The following is a 21820-nucleotide window of genomic DNA, read 5'->3' on the forward strand; positions in this document are numbered from 1 at the left end:
CGTTGGCCGCCGTGAATCCCGCCCCCGCCCCCGCCCCCGCCTAAGTCTCCGGTACCGGAGATTGGGCAGGGGCGGGAATCGGGCCGCGCCGGTTGGCGGGAGCCCCCGCTCAATTCTCCGGCCCGGATGGGCCGAAGTCCCGCCCAGAAATTGCCTGTCCCGCCGCCGTAAATTAAAGCTGGTATTTACCGGCGGGACCAGGCGGCGTGGGCGGGCTCCAGGGTCCTGGGGGGGGCGCGGGGCGATCTGATCCCGGGGGGTGCCCCCACGGTGGCCTGGCCCGCGATCGGGGCCCACCGATCCGCGGGCGGGCCTGTGCCGTGGGGGCACTCTTTCCCTTCCACCACCGCCACGGCCTCCACCATGGCGGAGGCGGAAGTGACTCTCCCCACTGCGCATGCGCGGGAAACTGTCAGTGGCTGCTGACGCTCCCGCGCGCGCGCCGCATTTCCGCGCCAGCTGGCAGGGCAACAAACACCATTTCCGCCAGCTGGCGGGGCGGAAATCCCTCCGGCGCTGGCCTAGCTCTCAATATTGGGGCTAGGCCGCCAAAGATGCGGAGCATTCCGCACCTTTGCGGCAGCGCGATGCCCGTCTGATTGGCGCCGATTTGGGCGCCAGTCGGCGGACATCGCGCCGTTCGGGGAGAATTTCGCCCCATGTTTCCCTGTTCAATTAACCAGCAGATCAAATTAATAACAAAAACAGAAAGTTCTGGCAAAATGTACAGCAGTTTCATTTTACTGTTTGTCTGCACATTCTCCCTGCGTCTGTGTGGGTTTCCTCCGGGTGCTCCGGTTTCCTCCCACAGTCCAAAGACGTGCAGATTAGATGGATTGGCCTTAGTGACCAAAAAGATGAGGAAGGGTTATTGGGTTACAGGGATATGGTGGATGTGTCACACCCAGGACCCACATCACACTGCAGCTAAGCTCCCAGCAGACACACACTGCCCAGCCTCACCCCCATCTAGAGGACCTGCCCACACACAAGCCTCGAAGCATGGAGGCGATTGGAGGCACACGGTGACCCTCTCCACTCCACGACCATGTGCCACCCTGCTGGTGGGATAGCACACGGCCCACCCAGTGAGGAGACCCACAGTAAACCCCACTGGAGGAAACAGGACACGGGCCAGAGAGCCTGTCGCTGAAACGGGTTTCGTCACCCACCGGTACCCCTGTCGACAGGGATGATCGGTGAGGATAGAGCCTCCCCACATCACAGGCCCTGTCCCTCCTCCCTTCACTCCACCCTTCCCTGTCCCTCCTCCATTCCCTGTCGCTCCTCCCTTCCCTGTTCCTCCTCCCTTCCCTGTCCCTCCTCCCTTCCCTGTCCCTCCTCCCTTCCCTATCCCTCCTCCCTTCCCTGTTCCTCCTCCCTTCCCTGTCCCTCCTCCCTTCCCTGTCGCTCCTCCCTTCCCTGTGGCTCCTCCCTTCCCTGTCCCTCATCCCCTCACTCCATCCCACTACCCCAGCTTCTCCCTCCCTCCGAGGGTCCTACCAGCATCACCACAGGGTGTTGGCGCTGGGTTGGCAGTATCAGCGGGTCTTGTCCGCGGGACGGAGGATGATGACGACTCGCTGGGAGATGAGCTCTGGATCTCCTCATCGTTTGATACAGTCTGACTCCTGCCTTTAGGATCACATTCCACTGTCCGCCCGGGTCATCCCTGCATGTGTGCCGGCCAATCCGCCTCACAGGCCCATATAGCTTGTGGGGAGGGGGTTTGGGGAGATAGTGAGTGGTAACGGCTCACTCACTGGGTAAGCTGACAGACACGGCGGCCTCACACTTCTGGCCCTGTTTCCTGCCACCTCTCACTGAGGGGGACCCCAGGTGGGACGTTCAAGTGTCCTGGGGCCCTGCCCCCGCCGTACATTCCAGAAGCTCGATCCCTGTCCGGATTACAGCTGCTTCCTGGGATCGGGCAGCCCTCCGACCGCCCGCTCCCTCGGGAGTCCCTGCCTCCACCTGATGTGCTGCAGCCTGTGTGAAGTGAGCACCAGAAGGTGACCCAGGAGCCTCTTCACTAAAATGCCCCCCGAGGTGATAGTCTCTGCGATGGTGGAGGGTGCAGGTGACAGCAGTGGCGAGAAGTCGCTGTCTTCCCCGGACTGGTGCTCCGGGGTGTTCTGGGGATGTGGCTGGGGGCCAGCGAGCGGAGCTCCTCACTGCACAAAACGGGGCGATGTGCGGCCTCAGCCCCGCGTTCCCCACAGGCACCTTACCCAACGTGGGGGGCGTTTTATCGCCATGTGTTTCTCGGCACTGCGAGCTCCGGGAAACACGCGGTTAAATACGCTCGCTCCGGGACTTTGTTCGCTTTTAGTTGAATCGCACCCTTACTCTCCCAAATGGAGAATCCCGGCCATAATATTTGATATGAGGGCACATGTGGAGGTGGTTATTCAATGTGATCCTCCACAGACAAACCTCTACCTTAATCCTCTCCCTGGATGTATAAAAGATATTCATCTGGAGTGAGTGCAATGTTTCCTCAAGGCAATTGAGAAAATGGGCTTTGCTGACACTTTGAGGAAATGGATTGCAATCCAGGGCTTGTTCCCCAGGTCCACAGTGAACAGCAGCTGGCTCCATCCCCCTCAGCTCTCCTCCTCTCTCAACAGGCAGACAAAGCCTCATTCCCAGGCTTCCTGCCCCAACCTTGGTCATGGACACGAGTCTGGTCCACAAGGTGGAGATGTATCAGGAGGATGAGGATTGTAGAGGAGGAAAGGTTCAGCTGGGAATGGCGGAGTTTCCACTTGCTGAAGTTTGTAAAGTATGGATGGGTTCTGGAGACAGAGCTTCATCTGAGAGTTCCTGTATTGGTGATGTTTGGGGAGCCGACAGTTTCAGCTGACCGAGCTGGGAATGATGTTTAGAAAGTGGATTAGGGGCATGAATCAGACTTTAATTCCAATCAGGACCATTTTTATCATCATTTCTTTATAACAAAGCATTTAAACATAAACTCACTTTGATATTTATATAGAAAATGATTCAAATATAAGGAGCGGGATTCTCCGTCCGGCCGCCCCGGATTTCAGGTTCACCCCGCCGGCGGGATTCTCCGTCCCGCCGCACCGGATTTCAGGTTCACCCCGCCGGCGGGATTCTCCGTCCCGCCGCACCGGATTTCAGGTTCACCCCGCCGGCGGGATTCTCCGTCCGGCCGCACCGGATTTCAGGTTCACCCCGCCGGCGGGATTCTCCGTCCGGCCGCCCCGGATTTCAGGTTCACCCCGCCGGCGGGATTCTCCGTCCGGCCGCCCCGGATTTCAGGTTCACTCCGCCGGCGGGATTCTCCGTCCGGCCGCACCGGATTTCAGGTTCACCCCGCCGGCGGGATTCTCCGTCCGGCCGCACCGGATTTCAGGTTCCCCCCGCCGGCGGGATTCTCCGTCCGGCCGCCCCGGATTTCAGGTTCACCCCGCCGGCGGGATTCTCCGTCCGGCCGCCCCGGATTTCAGGTTCACCCCGCCGGCGGGATTCTCCGTCCGGCCGCCCCGGATTTCAGGTTCACCCCGCCGGCGGGATTCTCCGTCCGGCCGCACCGGATTTCAGGTTCACCCCGCCGGCGGGATTCTCCGTCCGGCCGCTCCGGATTTCAGATTCACCCCGCTGGCGGGATTCTCCGTCCGGCCGCACCGGATTTCAGGTTCACCCCGCCGGCGGGATTCTCCGTCCCGCCGCACCGGATTTCAGGTTCCCCCCCGCCGGCGGGATTCTCCGTCCCGCCGGCTGGTCAATGGGGTTCCCCATTGTGGGGCAGCCCCACACCATCGGGAAACCTCCGGGCTGCCGGCAAAATGGAGAATCCTGACGGCGGAGAATCCAGCCCAAGATATAAATCAGGACAGAGGAACTTATCTGAGTTTTACCAGGGTTAATGACATCCAGCATTCCTCTCCACACTGGGAACGGGAAAGGGCTGTAGAATCTTCCAATGGACAGGACACCATCTGCTCCTGACAGCTTTTTACCCCGATTGTGAATCCTGTAAATAGTTGATTATAAATTGACCATAAACACTTTGCTGAGTAATTTTCCCAACTTGCACTGAGTTTCAGTGAAGTTCATGTCCTACCGGTCTTCCGGTGACAGCCATGGAGTGAGTGGTCGCACATTTGGTAGCTCCCGCTCGTGGCGGTCTTTTTTGGGCTTTTCCCCCGGTTTTCAAGTGGAAAAAGGTTCAGGAGTGTGAGTCGAGGAGATTGACCCTCTAGTTTATGGAGCTGAGGACCAGAAGTGCCCGAAAAAGAAGGAACAAGTTGGTCGAAGTGGGTGTGGAGCTGGAAATGCACGTGGAGATGGCGAAGGGGCAGGAAGCGGCCTTGCCGGCTCAGTGGTCGGCGGAGCAGCTGGTAAGCTTCTTGAATGAGGAGTTCACCCAGCAACGAAAGGAGAGTCTGGAGGACCTGGTCCAGGCGGTGGACTCGATCAAGGCGGTGGTTGACCGCGTGGAGACGAGACTGGCAGCTCAGGGTCGGGCAATCCAGATGTTGGAGGAGTTGGCGGGGGAGCACGACGAGCAGGTCACCTCGATGGCAGTGGAGATGGGGCTGATGTGGGACCACCAGAAGCAGTTGGAGGAGAAGGTGGAGGAGGTGGAGAACCGGTCACGCAGGCAGAATATTGGGATCATGGGTCTGCCGGAGACGTGCGAAGGGGCCGATGCCGGCACGTCCACAGGGAAGATGCTCGAGAAGCTGCTTGGTGAAGGTGCGTTTGACCGGCCGTTGGAGGTGGACCGAGCTCACAGGGCGTTGATGAGGAGGCTCCGGGGGGAACGAGCCGCCGAGGGCGATGGTGGTGCGGCTGCACCGGTTCCTTGGTCAGGAGCGAATCATGAGGTGGACCAGGCAGGCGAGGCGCTGCGCCTGGGAGGGCAGTGAGATTCGCGTGTACCAGGACCTGAATGCAGAGCTGGCCAAGAAGAGGGCAAGTTTCAATAAGGTCAAGGCGTCCCTCTACAAGAAGGGGGTGAAGTTTGGACTATTGTACCCGGCACGCCTATGGGTGACGTATGGGGCCGGGAACTATATTTTGGATCTTTGGAAGAGGCAGCGGTGTTTATGACAGACAATGGACTGGCGGGAGAAGGTAGACCTTGAACTCTGGTGGAAGGACTTTTGTTCGGGACCATTTCCGTTTTCCCTTGGTTTCTGGCTTCAGTTCTGTTTTTTTCTTTTTTGTTCTTTGTCAAGGGATGAGGGCGGCTGGTTTCTTTGTTCTGTTCCGATTGATTGTTTGCACCAATGTTTGAGCAGGGGGAGGGGAGCAGGGGGGGGGGAGGGGAGCGGGGGGAGGGGAGCGGGGCAGAGGAGGAGGTGTGTGGGCGGGTGAGGAAGGCAATCCGGGGGTATATAAACATCAACGATACGGGTGAGGTGTCGGCGGGTATGGTCTGGGAGGCGCTGGAGGAAGTTATCGGGGGGAATTAATTTCTATTCAGGCACACCAGGAGAAGGCGGAGCAGGGGGGAGATAGAGAGGCTGATGGGAGAAATCCTACAGGTGGACAGAAGGTTCGCAGAGAGCTCAGAGGAAGGGCTTTTGAAGGAACGCCAGAGGCTACAATTGGAATTTGGTCTCCTATCCACGGGCAAGGCGGTGGGACAGCTGAGGAGGGTGAGAGGGGCGGTGTGTGAGTACGGGGAATTAGCGAGCAGGATGCTCGTGCATCAGTTGTGGAAGCAGGAGGCGGCGAGAGAGATGGGGAAAGTGAGAGATACGGGGGGGGGAAGGTGGTCTTGGATCAGGCGGGGGTGAATGGAGTGTTTTGAGATTTCTACAGCAAGGTGTATAAATCAGAACCCTCAGCCGGAGAAGAGGGGATGAGGCAATTTTTGGGAGGACGGGGAGCTGGTAGAGGGCCTGGGGGCCTCAATCGGGCTGGGGGAGGTAATGGAGGGGCGAGAGGCAATGCAATCGGGTAAGGCCCCGTGACCGGAAGGATACCCGGTGGAATTTTATAAGAAGTTTTCCGGGGTGCTGGGGCCACTGTTGGTAAGAGCATTTAATGAAGCAAAGGAGTTAGGAGTGCTCCCCCCGACGTTGTCGCAGGCGTCGGTCTCTCTCATTTTGAAGCAGGACAAGGACCCGGAAAACTGTGGATCATACAGACCAATCTCCTTATTGAATGTGGATGCCAAACTGCTGGCAAAGATCCTGGCCACACGGATTGAGGATTGTTTCCCAGGAGTAATCGGGGAAGATCAGACGGGGTTTGTTAAGGGGCGGCACCTGGCGACCAATATTAGGAGACTCTTGAACGTTATCATGATGCCTACAGAAGGGTGCGAGGTTGAGCTGATGGTGGCTATGGACGCTGAGAAGGCCTTTGATCGGGTGGCGTGGGGGGACTTATGGGAAGTCCTGGGATGGTTTGGGATTGGGCAGGGATTTGAGGACTGGGCCCAGTTGCTATATCAGGCACCGGTGGCGAGTGTGCGGACGAATTGGGTGAGGTCGGAGTATTTTAGGCTGTACCGGGGGACGAGGCAGGGGTGTCCACTCTCCCCACTACTGTTTGCCCCGGCCATAGAGCCCTTGGCAATGGCGCTGCGGGCACAGGAAGGGGGACAGCTCCACAAATTGAACCTGGGTAGGCGAGTAGAGCAGTTGAAGGGGGACCTCCGGAGGTGGGATGTGCTCCCCCTGTCTCTGGCGGGGAGGGTACAGACTGTGAAAATGACAGTCCTCCCGAGGTTGCTGTTTGTTTTTCAGTGTCTCCCAATTTTTACCCCCAAGGTGTTTTTAAGGAAGATGAATGTGGTAATTTTGGGTTTTATTTGGGCCGGTAAAACCCCGCAGGTGAGGAAGGTGCTGCTGGAATCAGGCGTGGGGGGGGGGGGCTGGCTCTTCTGAACTATTAACTTTTACCGGGCGGCGAATATATCAATGGTCAGGAAGTAGGTAGTGGGGGAGGGGTCGGTGTGGGAGCGAGTGGAGGCGGCATTCTGTAAGGTCACGAGTTTGGGGGCATTGTTAACGGCACCTCTGCCATTCTCGCCGGCTTGGTACCCCTCAAGCCCGGTAGTAGTGGCAGCCCTGAGGGTGTGGGGACAGTGGCGGCAGCACAGGGGTTTGGAGGGGGCGTCGGTGTGGGCACCAATATGCGATAGCCATCGGTTCGCTCCGGAGGGGCTCGACGGGGGGTTTCAGAGGTGGCAGCGGGTGGGGATCGAGAGATTTGGGATCTGTTTATTGATGAGGGTTTTCTGAGTTTGGAGGAGCTGGAGGAGGAGTTTGAGTTGTCGGTGTGAACAGGTTCCGGGACCTGCAAGTGAGGGATTTTGTACGGAAGCAGGTCTCGAGCTTTCCACGCCTCCCGCAAAGGGGGCTACAGGATAAGGTGATGTCGAGAACTGGAGTTGGGGAGGGGAAGGTCTCGGAGATCTATAAGGAGCTGATGGAGTGGGAAGGAGCCCCAATAGGGGAGGTGAAGAGAAAGTGGGAAGACGAGTTGGTGGAGGGGCGGGGGGTGGGGGGGGGGGGGGGGGGGGGGGAGGGGGGAGTTGGAGGCCGGGATATGGGAGGAGGCCCTGCGGAGAGTTAACGCGTCCTTGTCGTGTGCCAGGCTCAGCCTGATCCAATTCAAGGTGGCCCACACGGCTCAGATGACTGTGACCCGGATGAGCAGGTTTTTTGAGGAGGTGGAGGACAGGTGTGGGCGGTGAGCGGGAAGACTGGCGAATCATGGACACATGTTCTGCGCGTGTCCGAGGCTGAGGGGATTTTGGCAGGGATTTGCGGACGTCATGCCAGAGGTCCTGCAAGGGAGGGTGGCTCCGAGTCCAGAGGTGACGATCTTTGGAATGTTGGAAGACCCGGGAACCCGGGGGGGGGGGGGGGGGGGGGGGTCGGGGAGAGGCCGACCTTTTGGCCTTTGCTTCCCTGGTGGCCCGGAGACGGATTTTACTGGGATGGAGGGACTTGGAGCCCCGAAGTCGGGGGTTTGGGTTAGCGACATGGCGGGGTTTCTCAGGCTTGAGAAAATTAAATTCGCCTTGAGGGGTTTGTTGTGGGGGTTCGCTCGAGGTGGCAGCCGTTCATCGATTTCTTCCAGAAAAATTAGACTGTCAGCCGGTGGGGGCGGGGGTGGGGGTGGGGGGTGGGGGGGGATGGGGGGGAGGGGAGGCATGGAAGTGCCGAATAAGGGTAGGAAAACCGATGGCGTGAGGGTCGGGAAGGGCTGGTGGTGTGTTTTTCTAAGCCATGTTGGCTGGGAGTTGTGTTTGGGGGGATTGATGGTTATTTTGTTGTGGGTCCTGTTGAATGTTATTGTTGAAAAATGTTAAAATTCTAAATGCCTCAATAAAATATTTTCTGAAAAAAAAAGTTCCTGTCTTACCTCCTCTTCCGAGATGCTTCCTCCTGAAATAAAGAAAACACAAATCTGAGTTGAGAGACGGACTGCCTCGATCAGGCCTGTCCAACCTTTCCAGCTGGATGAGCCACATTTCCATTTCTCACTCAAGGGTTGATGATCAAATTTGGGTGAGAAAAGTTTTCACTCAACATTAGACGTGAATGTGAAAAATATCACTGTCACCGCAATAAATTTCAAAAAAGAGGTTTGACTAAAAATGTCCATTAAAAAGTTCCAAGAAATAGAGTTCACCACGAAAACTTCAGTTTATCTTTTCACCTCAGGAGCAGAGCTGGAGAGAGACAGACTGGGCCCTAAATCCTGGTTGTCAAACAAGTGGTGGGGACCAGGCCTGAGCTAAGAGCTTGTTTTTCACTAACACTGACCTTGCCTCTGGGGGCACACATTCCGTGTTGGGCTTGGCGGAATTCATACAAAAGTGGGGGTAAAGGGCTGGAAGTGGATTTTCTTTCAGCCTGGGGATTTCCTCTTCTCCCCACCTGCTTTGTGGATGGGTGGTTGGGGAGGGAGGCTGAGGAAGGCAGAGTGTGTGTCCGGGTTCACACCCAGTCTCAGAGTTTCTGCTCTCGCACACTCAATCGCCACACACACAGACTCTCTCACTAACACACACTCTCACGTACATACAGACACTCACACACTCAATCACCCAGTTACCCACACACACAGACTCTCTCTCACTAACACACACACTCAAATCCATACACACTCACACACTTAATCACCCAGTTACCCACACACACAGACTCTCTCTCACTAACACACACACTCACATCCATACACACTCACACACTCAATCACCCAGTTACCCACACACAGACTCTCTCTCCCTAACACACACACACTCACATCCATACACACTCACACACTCAATCACCCAGTTACCCACACACAGACTCTCTCTCATTAACACACACACACACTCACATCCATACACACTCACACACTCAATCACCCAGTTACCCACACACAGACTCTCTCTCACTAACACACACACTCACATCCATACACACTCACACACTGAATCACCCAGTTACCCACACACACAGACTCTCTCTCACTAACACACACACTCACATCCATACACACTCACACACTTAATCACCCAGTTACCCACACTCACAGACTCTCTCTCACTAACGCACACACTCACATCCATACACACTCACACACTTAATCACCCAGTTACCCACACACAGACTCTCTCTCACTAACACACACGCACTCACATCCATACACACTCACACACTTAATCACCCAGTTACCCACACACACAGACTCTCTCTCACTAACACACACACTCACATCCATACACACTCACACACTGAATCACCCAGTTACCCACACACACAGACTATCTCTCACTAACACACACACTCACATCCATACACACTCACACACTTAATCACCCAGTTACCCACACTCACAGACTCTCTCTCACTAACGCACACACTCACATCCATACACACTCACACACTTAATCACCCAGTTACCCACACTCACAGACTCTCTCTCACTAACGCACACACTCACATCCATACACACTCACACACTCAATCACCCAGTTACCCACACTCACAGACTCTCTCTCACTAACGCACACACTCACATCCATACACACTCACACACTTAATCACCCAGTTACCCACACTCACAGACTCTCTCTCACTAACGCACACACTCACATCCATACACACTCACACACTTAATCACCCAGTTACCCACACACACAGACTCTCTCTCACTAACACACACACACTCACATCCATACACACTCACACACTTAATCACCCAGTTACCCACACACACAGACTCTCTCTCACTAACACACACGCACTCACATCCATACACACTCACACACTCAATCACCCAGTTACCCACACACAGACTCACACACTCACAGACACACACACACTTTCTATCTCACCCATACACAAAAACACTCTCTCAGACACGGAGCGGGATTCTCCCCTACCCGGCGGGGCGGGGGGTCCAGGCGGGACGGAGTGGCGTGAACCGGATTCCTCCGCATCTTTAGGGGCTAGGCCCTCATCTTTAGGGGCTAGGCCCGCCCCGGAGTGGTTGGCGCCCCGCCGCTGGTGTTGAAGGCCTTTGCCGCCACGCCAGTCGGGGCCGAAGGCTGCTGACGTCATCCCCGCGCATGCACGGGGGGGGGTTCACCTCTGCGTCGGCCATCGCAGAGGCTGATGGTCGGTGCGTAGGAAAAGGGTGCCCCCACGGCATAGGCCCGCCCGCGGATTGGTGGGCCCCGATCGTGGGCCAGGCCACCGTAGGGGCACCCCCCGGGACCAGATCGCCCCGCGCCCCCCCTCCAGGACCCCGGAGCCCGCCGGCGCCGCCTGCTCCTGCCGGTAAGGGACCTGGTTCAATCTATGCCGGCGGGACCGTCATAGAAGCAGCAGGACTTTGCAGCGCGATTCCCGCCCCCGCCAAATCTCCGGTGCCAGAGAATTCAGCGGCCGTCGGGGGTGGGATTCACGCCACCCCCCGGCAATTCTCCGACCCGGCGGGGGTTCGGAGAATCCCGCCCACAGACTCTATCTCATACATACTGTTATGGGCCAGGGTTTAAAAATCCAAAGTGTATTATGGAGTTCACCTGACCTCTAACGTTTATGTTGAATTTGGCTCGGATGAGCACAAGAGCTTTCACTTGAGGAGTGATTCAACCATCTTCCCAGATACTTTAATCAAAACCAGCTTTATTCTAAGAACTTAGTTAACATTTATATAAACACACAGCAAGAATTTTTATCAATTACAAACATAAAGACACCCCACAGCTGCAGTAATCTATGTAAACACTGAATGGATTCCCCCTTAACTGTTCCAATTCAAAAACGAAATCCCATAAATCAAAACCCCCTGAGATTGAGGCGGTGTCCAGGCATGGACCGCCATTGCTGTGGCCTGCAAAGCAGCCATCTTGCTGCGCACCCCACTGACCACCCACCTTGGCCATTGGTTCTGCAGAGTGACACTGGACCTATGGGTGCCCCCACCCCTTCGCCTCTGCACCCCACCCTCCGCCATGCCGCCGCACCTGCTGGCGGGGCACCAGGCGTTCCACCCAGGGAAATTCCCACTGTAACCCCTACGAAGGCGCCGGCAGGGGGCCGCAAAGTGTACTGCTGGCAAGGGCTGTGCCAGCTGACGGTACCCCTGTCATCAGGGATGGGCGCCAGGGCCAGAAGCTTCACAGTGCCGGGTGCCGACGGGCCGGTGGGGGGGGGGACATTGGGGATAGGGGCCACAGTGCCAATTGGGGCCACCATGTAGCCGGTTGGATCTGTCTGGGTACGGGGGTAAGCCCCATGCTAACACGTCATGTGAGAGTACCTTTAAGAAATGTATTTTTAAGCAATGTACCGTTAAGAAAATAGTGATGTCAGAGAGTGAGTGGAGCTGAGATCCATTTTGAGGCTAGTTCTGAGTTTTAGTTTCAGTTTTAAGACAGCAGCTTGGGTGTGACTGTGTTTTTGGCTGTGAGCTGCAGGAAGAAAAGCAAGGTGCTGGAGCTGAATCAACCAAGCTGATATATCTCTGCCATCCAATAGAAATTATGTATTAACTGTGACCTGGTGTGTTACTGTTTTTGTGAAGGTGAAGTCTTTTGGATGTGTAAAGGAACAGTTTGCAGGATTGGGTAGTGTTGTATTATTTTCGGGGTTATCTTTGAAGTAAGGGGTGTTAAGAGATCCAATGTTTATTTAAAAGGTTAATTTGAGTTCATGGAATAAACATTGTTTTGTTTAAAAACCACGTGTCCATAATTGTAATACTACACCTGGGGAACAAGCCGTGTGCTTCAAAAGCAACAATCCATTAAAGGTGGGGGTTGGTTGAACTCCACGATACATTTTGGGCTTCTGAAACCACCTCTCCCATAACAAACATATCAACCTTTCACCCCCTGCAGACAATGGGTATTGGAGCACAACCAGCAATGATGGCCTTCCTGCTGGTCTCCGCAGCCCTGGGGATGTTCTGCGGCTGTACGAGCTGGAGCTGCTCGAGGAGGAGGAAGCCGCAGCAGTGGAGCGGGCAGCAGTGGAACAGGAGGCAGCTGCCCACGATGGAGAGCCGGCTGCCCTATAGGCCGAGGAGGAGGAGGTCAGGAGGATGCACCGCATGAGGCCTCATGTGTACCGGCAGCGCCTGTGAACCGAGGACCTGTGGGACCGGACATGCCGTCGAAGACTCCGGCTCAGCAGGGAGACTGTGCAGCATATCTGCCGGATCCTGGCACACCTGGCACTGCAGGGGTATGGGGGAGGACACCCGCCCCCCGGTCACCCTGAACCTTTATGCCACGGGGTCCTTTCCGGCACTGAGTGGGGACCTGTCTGGGATCTCACAGACCTCGGTGCACAGGTGCATCCGTGCCATCATGGAGGCCCTATATGCCCAGGCGGCTCAATGAATCCATTTCAATGTGGACCTAGCCTCCCAGAATGCCCGGGCAGCGGGTTTCACCACCATCGCTGACATGCCCCCTACGAGCAGCTGCAGATGACAGGCCGCTCTCCACAAACCGAAAGGGGTCCATGTGACCATCAGCTGCACATCATTCACGTGTGCGGTTGATACCCGGGCCGTGTGCAGTACGCCTTCGTCCTGGCACCCTCGACGATTCAGACATGTTCAAGACGCCCCTCCCCACCGGCCGGGGGTTTGGCTCCTGGGATTCCCGCTGTGGTCGTGGCTGACGATGCGTATCCGAGTTCACAACCCGCCACCGAGACCCAGGACAATGACGCCGATGCAGCGACCAGGAGCATGATCGATCGGTGATTCCGCCTCCTGAAGATACGGTTCAGGTGCTTGGTCCGCTCTGGAGGGGCCTCCAATATGACGCTGGGAGGGTCGCCCGCATCATGGCGGCCTGCCCCGTCCTCCACAACATCGCGCAGCAGAGGGGCGACGTGCTGGAGGAGGAGGAGGGGGAGGGGGGAGATGGGCAGGACATGGAGCCCAGGCAGGCACGGGAGGCTGCACGATGTGTGCGCCAGGGCCAACGCGCACGGGATGCTCTGATTGCCTCCAGGTTCACTGACTTCGGGTGGAGATGGGGGGAGGGGGTGGGGAGGGACTGGTCAGGGGCACGGACTCCGCTTCCCACCCCCACACCTCTCCCCCCTCCCCTCAGCCAGACACCTCACCGCCTGCAACTCCCTCCGTGATACATACCTGCCCCACTACGGGGTGATGACAACCCGCTCTGTGATGAGCCCTGGTTCTCCGCATCGTTTGACAATGTCTGACTCCTGCCCAAGGTGACACTTTCCACCGTCCACCTGGGTGATCCCTGCCTGCGAGCTGGCCACACCATCACACGGTGCCATCGAATCCTTGGGGTGATGGTGGTGGGAACGGCCGAGGGTGCAGGGGGGGCAAGCTACCCACAAGGCCTGCTCATCTGCTCATTCTCCCCCGCACACACCCCCCCCCCCTCCCCCCGCACCCCTCTGTGGCCAACCCAGTCCCCCACTCACACCCATCTGACAGAGCACCGAGGCAGGTTGTAGCAGTGTGAACAGCTGTTTAATTTGTGCCCTTGCTCCTATAACTAAACTGTGCCCTGCACCCGTGCCAACGTAACCGGTGTCTAACTTTCTGGCCTTACAGGCCCTAACGCTACATCTTGGTGGATCACAGACAGGACATCAGGAGTGGAGGCGGCCTGCTGTGATTCCCGGCCTGTGACCTGGGTCTTCTGAAGCGACTGGGCCTGAATGGGCCCGGCTGCTGCCCGGGTGTCCCGGGTGGCGTGATGCCGCCCTGTTCTGCCTGCTGCCCACCAGATGCACCAAGAACAAGAGCAGGTGGGGGGGGGGCCGAGGTGCTGTTGCACGGGTCCCATCACCTCCTCCTCCCTCTGGGTGTTCGATGGCCCTAGGCTGCTCCGTGGGGCAGGGTACAAGCAAAGCTATCCACCGAGGCTCCCCTGCCACCTGGCCCTGCCAGTCCTGGAGACCCGCTCAGGTCTCGGCCAGAGTCTCCACGGAGCACAGGGAGTGGCCCATCTCCGTCTGGGCCTGCGCGACATCACCCATTGACTGTGTCACCACCTTCTGGGTCTGTGTCACATCAGCCAGTGACTGCGCCATTTCCCTCTGGGACTGGGCCACCTCCCTCTGAGTTTGTGCCACGATGGTCAGCGCCTGGGCAATGCCGCCGACATTCCCAGCCATGGCCTGCTGTGACTGGGCCATGCTGAGGAGCGCCGCTGTAATTTCCAGCTGGCTCTGGCACATGGCTGCCTGTGAGAGGGCCGCCCTGTCCTGGGCCTCGGCCAGCGCTTGCACAGAATGCCCCAGGCCTTGGACATGCTGATCCATGGCCGAAACCGTCGCCCCCAGTGCCTCCACCGCGGACGCCACCCGTGTGGTGTTGGCCTGGACGGCACCACCTCCTGCTCCTCCACACGGTTGGACTCCTCCAACTGCACCTGCAGATGCTGGATGTTCGCCGACAACCCTTCATGTAGTCCCTGGCTCTGTGACTGCACCTCCTCAATCAATGGGATCGTCCGTTCCAGAGGCCCGAAACCTATCTGGACGGCAGCTCGTCCCAGGGTTCAGCCTGCCCTCCGACCATCCGCCCCTCGGGAGCTCCAACCTCCACCTGCTGTACCGGGTCGACTGTGTGGTGCGCACCAGATAGTGTCCCAGGAGCCTCTTCACTAACATGCCCAACCGAGGTGAGTGTCTCTGGGATGGGGGAGGGGGTTGGAGACGCTGAGACGGAAAATCACTGTCACCTTCCGACCCGAGCTCCGGGGTCTCCTGAGTCTCGGACGGATAGCTGGCGTCTGGGCTTCTCACTTCATCACTGCTTGTCTCAAGGGGGGGCTCTGGATGTGGCACTGGCTGGGGGCGGGGGACACTGGCTGGGGGCAGGAGACACTGGCTGGGGCCGGGGGACACTGGCGGGGGCACTGGCTGGGGTCAGTGGACACTGGCTGGGGGCGGGGGACACTGGCTGGGGGCAGGAGACACTGGCTTGGGCCGGGGGACACTGGCGGGGGGCACTGCTGGGGTCAGTGGACACTGGCTGGGGGCGGGGGACACTGGCTGGGGGAGGGGACACTGGCAGGGGGCAGGGACACTGGTTGGGGGCGGAGGACACTGGCTGGGGGCGGGGGACACTGGCTGGGGGCGGGGGACACTGGCTGGGGGCGGGGGACACTGGCTGAGGGCGGAGGACACTGGCTGGGGGCGGGGGACACTGGCTGGGGGCGGGGGACACTGGCTGAGGGCGGGGGGCACTGGCTGGGAGAGGGGGACATTGGTGGACCCATCCCATCTTCAGCAGCTCCTGCAAGACACAAGACAAGATGCATGATTAGACCACGGGCCGGGGGGAGTGGGGATTTGGGGGTGGGCGTGAGGGGGAGACGGGGGTGTGGGTGGTGCATTGAGGGATTGAGGGTGGGGGGGGAGGGGGGGATTTGGGGGTGGGGGTGGGGGTGAGGGGGAGGCGAGGGTGTGGGTGGTGTGGTGTTGAGGGTGGGGGGAGTGTGGGGATAGGGGTGGTGGTGGGGGGGGTCAGGGTGATGGTGGGGATGGGGGTGAGGGTGGGGGTGAGGCTGGGAGTGAGGTTGAGGCTGGGGGTGAGGGTGGGGGTGGTGTTGGGGAGTTGTTGACACACGTGTCACCGGGAATGGTAACTCGGCAGGGTCTCACATCCTCGCCCGCGGCCGAACTCCACCCCGGCGACCTCCTTTTCTTAAAGGCCACCGACCACATCCAGGGCCCTCCGCTCTGCCACGGTGAGGGGCCGCAGGTTCGGGGGTCCTCCTCCAGTTATCCCCCCCCTCCCGGCGGGTATTGGCGGCCTTCTCCTGGCGTGAGTGAAACAGAAAATGACCGTGTTAGACAGTCCGAGGCCTGCAGCCCAGGAGGTGGGTAGCTGGTGGACTCAGTGGCCAGTTCACCCGGCCATGGGGCCGGTTTGGGAACCGGCATGTGGTCAGGTTTGGGGTTGCGGGGGAGGGAGGGGGGGGGCGGGCGGGGGGGGGGGGGGGGGGGCCAGGGGCACAGTGCTGCCGACTCACCCTGGCCGCCCTGAGGATGTCGTGCAGTTTTTTTCGGCCCTGCTGGCCGGTCTGGCTGGTGTTGCCCACGGCGTTAACCGGCTCTGCCAACTACGCCAGGCACAGCGAATGGCGGCGGTTGGCAGCCTCCTTCCCGGGCCGGGCCACAGGGTCAACCGCCTCTCCTCCACCCCGTCCAGGAGGGTCCATTAATCATGAAGCTGCTCTCCTCGCTGCCATCTTGGTGACTGGGATGGTGTGTGTGAGGAGTGAAGTGTGTCTATGTAGCTGCAGCTTGTCAGCCTCCTGAGTGTCAATCTCAGGCCTGGCGAATCCAGCACCGTTTCTCATTGGAATCGATTGTGTTCCACGTGGCGTCGGTGCTAATCCCTCAACAGTCGCTGAATCGCTCCAGATGCGGCGCCAGTTTTGCTGTTGTGGAGCTCCACGAATCCTGCCCCAGAGTCAACACTGAGCCTCACGAACAGAGAATAAAGCCCAATGTAGTTACAAATATATCCAATAGGGAGTTCAGGAGAAACGTCTTTACTGAGAGAGTGATGAGAGTGCCGACCTCAGGATCACACAGTGTGTTTGGGGTGAAGGGTAAAGATATATTTAATGAGAAACTAGATAAGAACATGAGGGGGAAAGAAACAGAAGGGCATGTCGACAGGAATCAAGTGTTCCCGGAAATCCCACATCAATTTCCTGTCAGTTTCTCAAAACAGCTTCAGTTCTTCCTGATGTTCCTCACAGTGAAGTTTACTTTCCTTCTCTTTCCCATTCAGCTTTAATTTTCGAGCTTTCTCAGCCAGATTCAACAAAGAACAATACAGCACAGGAACAGGCCCTTCGGCCCTCCAAGCCTGGACCTGTCATGATGCCAACCTTTGCCAAAACCCTCAGCACTTCCTTGTGCCGTATCCCTCTATACCCATCCTATCCATGTGCTTGTCAAGATGCCTTTTGTTTTGTTATAAAACATTTTATTGAGGCATTTATGGTTTTAAAACAACAAAAGACACAAGTGCAGATATTTTTTTTAATTTTAGAGTCCCCAATTATTTTATTTTCCAATTAAGGGGCAATTTAGCGTGGCCAATCCACCTAACCTGCACATTTTTGGGTTGTGGGGGAGAAGCCCACGCAGACACGGGGAGAATGTGCAAACTCCACACAGACAGTGACCCAGGGCCGGGATTCGAACCTGGGTCCTCAGCGCCACAGTCCCAGTGCTAACCACTGCGCCACATGCCGCCCTGCATGTTCGCCCATAAACATAGTTCAACGCGTAACACACCAACACACCCCTCCATCTCCCACAGTTCTTGGCTAAGCTAGACCGACATAGTCTAACTCCCTCCCCCCTACCCCCCCTTGCTCCCTGACCCCCCCAAGAAGTCGATAAACGGCTGCCACCTCCGAACAAATCCTAATGATGATCCTCTCAGGGTGAACTTGATTTTCTCAAGCCTGAGAAACCCATCCATGTCGCTAACCCATACGCCTGTTTTCAGGGGCTTTGAGTCCCTCCACGTGAGCAATATCCGTCTCCGGGATACCAAGGAGGCAAAGTCCAAAACCTCAGCGTCTCTCGCTCCCTGGACTCCCGTGTCTTCCGACGCTCCAAAAATCACCACCTCTGGACTCGGTGCCACCCTCACCTTTAACGCCCTGGACATGACATAAATTTAAAAAAATAAAACATCTGCAAATCCCGGCCTGAATCCCCTAACATGTGGACATGATTTGCGGGCCCTCCTGCACATCGCCCACACCTTCCTCTACCCCAAAAACCTGCTCATCCGGGCCACAGTCATGTGTGCCCGGTGAACCACCTTGAATTGTATCAGGCTGAGCCTGGCACATGATGGGGACGTATTGACTCGGCTCATGGCGCTGCCTCTACCCGCTCCCACACCGACCCCTCCCAACTACCCACTTCCTAATCATGGCTAAATTCACCGCCCAGTAGTAGTTCCTAAAGTTCGGCAGTGCCAGCCCTCCCTCCACTCGGCTCCGCTCCAGCAACACTTTCTTTACTCGCTGGGTTTTATGCGCCCACACAAACCAAGTTCACCCGCTTAAAAAAGGCCTTTGGAATAAAAATAGGGATACACGGAAAAGCTAACAAAAATCTTGGGAGAACCGTCATCTTTATGGTCTGTACCCTCCCCGCCAGTGACAACCGGAGCATGTCCCACCTCCGGAAGTCCTCCCTCATTTGTTCAACTAACCGGCCCAGATTTAATTTGTGTGGCTACTCCCATCTCCTTGCCACCTGAATACCCAGGTACCGAAAACTATCGTGAAGTACGCCACGCCGCCGGGGGGCCATTGCCAAAGGCCCGCTCAGAAATCCTCCGCTCACGACCGGCTGAGTTCCCGACGGCGTGGAACTAACCACCTATTGCCGGTCGGGATGCTCGCGTGGAGCTATGAAGCAATTGTGCTATCCACAATGCTACCGTGCTGCCCTATAGGCGGCTGGCGATTTAATGTGCGGGGGTTGAGGCTCGGGCGCATCATCGGGATGGCTCCACAGTCCGAGTCCGCCATGGAGCACGGCGCGGCCGCTGGAGGTCACCGCCGTGCGCAGGCGCGGCCTCTGACCCTGAAGTGCAGGGGCGCATATCTGCAGCAAAAGCTGCGAGATTCACTCCGGGTCCCTGCTAGCCCCCTGCAGGGCTATGAATTCATTTAACATTTTGCAGGAATTTCAGGAGTAAAACTCCACGGTTTTTACACCGGCGTGGGGGACATAGCCTCAATAATGGAGAATCCAACCCCTTTTCTTCGGTCAACATCGATGCAAACTATTTATTTAGTACCTCGCCCATTTCCTCTGGCTCAACACATAGATTCCCCCCACTGTCCTTAAGTGGTCCAATCCTTTCCCTGGCCACCCTCTTGCTTTTTACATATCAATAAAAAGCTTTGGGATTCACCTTAACCCTACTTGTCAAGGACTTTTCATGACCCCCCCTAGCCCTCCTAATTTCCCACTTCACTACCTTCCTACATTCTTTGTACTCCTCAAGAGTTTCCACTGTCCCCACCCTTCTAGACCAGACAAAAGTCTCCTTTTCTTTTTGACGAGGTTCACAATATCCCTCGTTATCCAAGGCTCCTTAAATTTCCCAGACTTATTCTTCGTTCTCTCAGGAACGTGACTTTTCTGAATCCTAATGAACTGTCACAAAGACCCGATTGGCTCTGAGGTTTCTTTCTGGAAACTCCTGTCTACATTCCTGGCAGGAGTTTCTCTCCTTTTCCCAACTTTGGGTGATACAGGAGCGGCAGAAGTTGTGTCCACACTCCAGTGAAACCGGATCAATGAAGAAATCAAGACAAACGGGACAAATGACCTTCTCGGACAAACTTTTCTCCTGCTGTCTGGAAGCCATGTTCACACTCAGCACTTCCTGATTCAAACCAATTTCAGTTCCAATGTCCCTGCTCTGCTGCTGAACACATTCAGTTCAGTAATTCCCTCATGACGCCCACTGCAATCCTCAAGGAATTATTGTTATTTGCTGCTCTCGGTCCCGCCCACTTTGAGAGCTGGAGACAAAACCCGGAGCAGAATAAAGAATAAACAGGGTCAGAGTGAACAACAGGGAATAATTGAACCCAGGCGATGGGAGTGAAGGTCTGTTGGTGGTGGGGGTGGGTGGAGAGAGGATGGGAGGAGGGGGGGATTTTGTCCTGTGAGTGACTGGCAGCCTGCTGCTCTCCTTCATATCCTTCTGTCTCAAAGCAGCCCCAGGCACGGATGGTCAAGTTGTGTTTTACTTTGTGGGAAACACAAACTGAAACATATTGTCCAGCTCCTCCTGACCTTCCCTTTAAATCCACCATGATCCTCTCAATTGTCACTTTGGGAGCCACTCCACATAACTGAAGACCCTCATCCCTGGTCCCATTCTGGGAAATCTCCCCTTGAACAATCCCTTCAGCCTTGACATCCTTCCCAAAGTGCGGTGTCCAGAATTAGCTGTAACCTCGGTGGACGAGCAGTGGAAATCCTGTCGGGTCTGTTGACACCAAGTTGTTTGTAAATTATCAGACATGTCGACCAGTTTATTATCCAAACGTTTTAACCAGATGCCCTTATTTGCAAGATGAACACAGGAGAAACACAGGTTTACAATTCAACCCACATTTATTCACAAAAACAATAAAATAGTTATTCTCCCAACTATAAACTGCCCAAGATTCTAATACTACCGTGCCGATGAACTCGATTGAGCTGCGGGTCCAATTCTCTGAGTCTCAGTCATCTCAGGGCCCTTGTCTGCGAAGGCAGGTCTCGTACGCCTCTTCCATCCATTCTCTGGTCCGCTGTTGAGTTTTCTCCCCTTACTCTGCGTCAATTCTGAGCTGGGGAGGGTCCCAGGGCGTCACCATCTTTTCTCCCTCTTCGCGTTCTTCCAGAAGTTTCTCTGGCCCTCAGCCAATGAGGTCACTGGGTGGCGGTTGCAATATCCGATGGAGTTACCGATTGCATGTCTGTGGGAAACCAGACCAACCACCCCCCGCCCCCCCCCCCCCCCCCCCCCGCTCCCCCCACCGGTACATCTTCAGGTGCATTGTCCGCATGTAACCTTGTTCCATATAAGGTAACAGTGGGAAACCTAAATGCCAGAACATCTGGCTTCATCTGGGCAATGCACAACAATCGATCTATTTGAATGGGGCCGATTGTCTTCCGATCTCCTGTTTATAGAACAAGCCCAGGCTTGCCCCAGCTGTACGTATTCAGGCCCCTGACCTTCCCGTTGCTTGCCATTTTAACACAAGACCCTGCTCCTATGCCCACATGTCTGTTCTTGGCCTGCTGCAATGTTCCAGTGATGCTCAACGCAAACTGGAGGAACAACATCTCATCTTCCGGTTAGGCACGCGACAGCCTTCCGGTCTCAGCATCGAATTCAACAACTTCTGATGATTAGTTCTACTCTACCTCGATCCCTGTTTTCACTCTATTTCATTTGAATTGTCTTTTACCTTTTCTTTCTTTCTTGTCTTTCTTTATATATATTTCCCACCCCCCCCCCCCCCCATCTTATCCACCTTTCCTTACCCTTTCTCCCCTTTGTTTCCCCCTTCCCCTCCCCCACATCTACATCTGCCACAGTTTACCCTCTGATGTTAGTTTCTCTGCTGTTTGGCCTTTCACACCTTTTGTTCTCTCCGGGGACTGCCATTAACACTCTTTCCCCTTGGTTTCTGTGGCTATTAGCACCCCGTTTCCCTGGGTTTCTGGGATTATGACTCATCTTTCATTCTCACTCCACAGTATCAATATTTCCCACTTTCTCTGTCTGTTAGCTTTGACAAAGGGTCACCTGGACT

At 56.4% G+C, this 21820-nt stretch overlaps 1 protein-coding gene and 1 long non-coding RNA gene across 2 annotated transcripts in view; one reads left to right on the forward strand and one right to left on the reverse strand.

The window, feature by feature from the left end:
* LOC140389177 (uncharacterized) overlaps window positions 1-21820 on the forward strand; it is a 91104-nt gene that overhangs the window by 41383 nt on the left and 27901 nt on the right. The window contains 1 exon segment of the mRNA XM_072473338.1: window positions 5214-5266. Coding sequence (XP_072329439.1) covers window positions 5214-5266 — 53 coding nt within the window.
* Window positions 3949-19890, reverse strand: LOC140390539 (uncharacterized). Its single transcript, XR_011934660.1, has 3 exons — window positions 19831-19890; window positions 8362-8384; window positions 3949-4003 (listed from the first exon to the last, which is right to left on the reverse strand). It is a non-coding gene; the product is annotated as an uncharacterized lncRNA (long non-coding RNA).

The sequence above is a fragment of the Scyliorhinus torazame genome, chromosome 14 (assembly GCF_047496885.1).
Source record: "Scyliorhinus torazame isolate Kashiwa2021f chromosome 14, sScyTor2.1, whole genome shotgun sequence".
NCBI classification, from domain to species: Eukaryota; Metazoa; Chordata; class Chondrichthyes; order Carcharhiniformes; family Scyliorhinidae; genus Scyliorhinus; species Scyliorhinus torazame.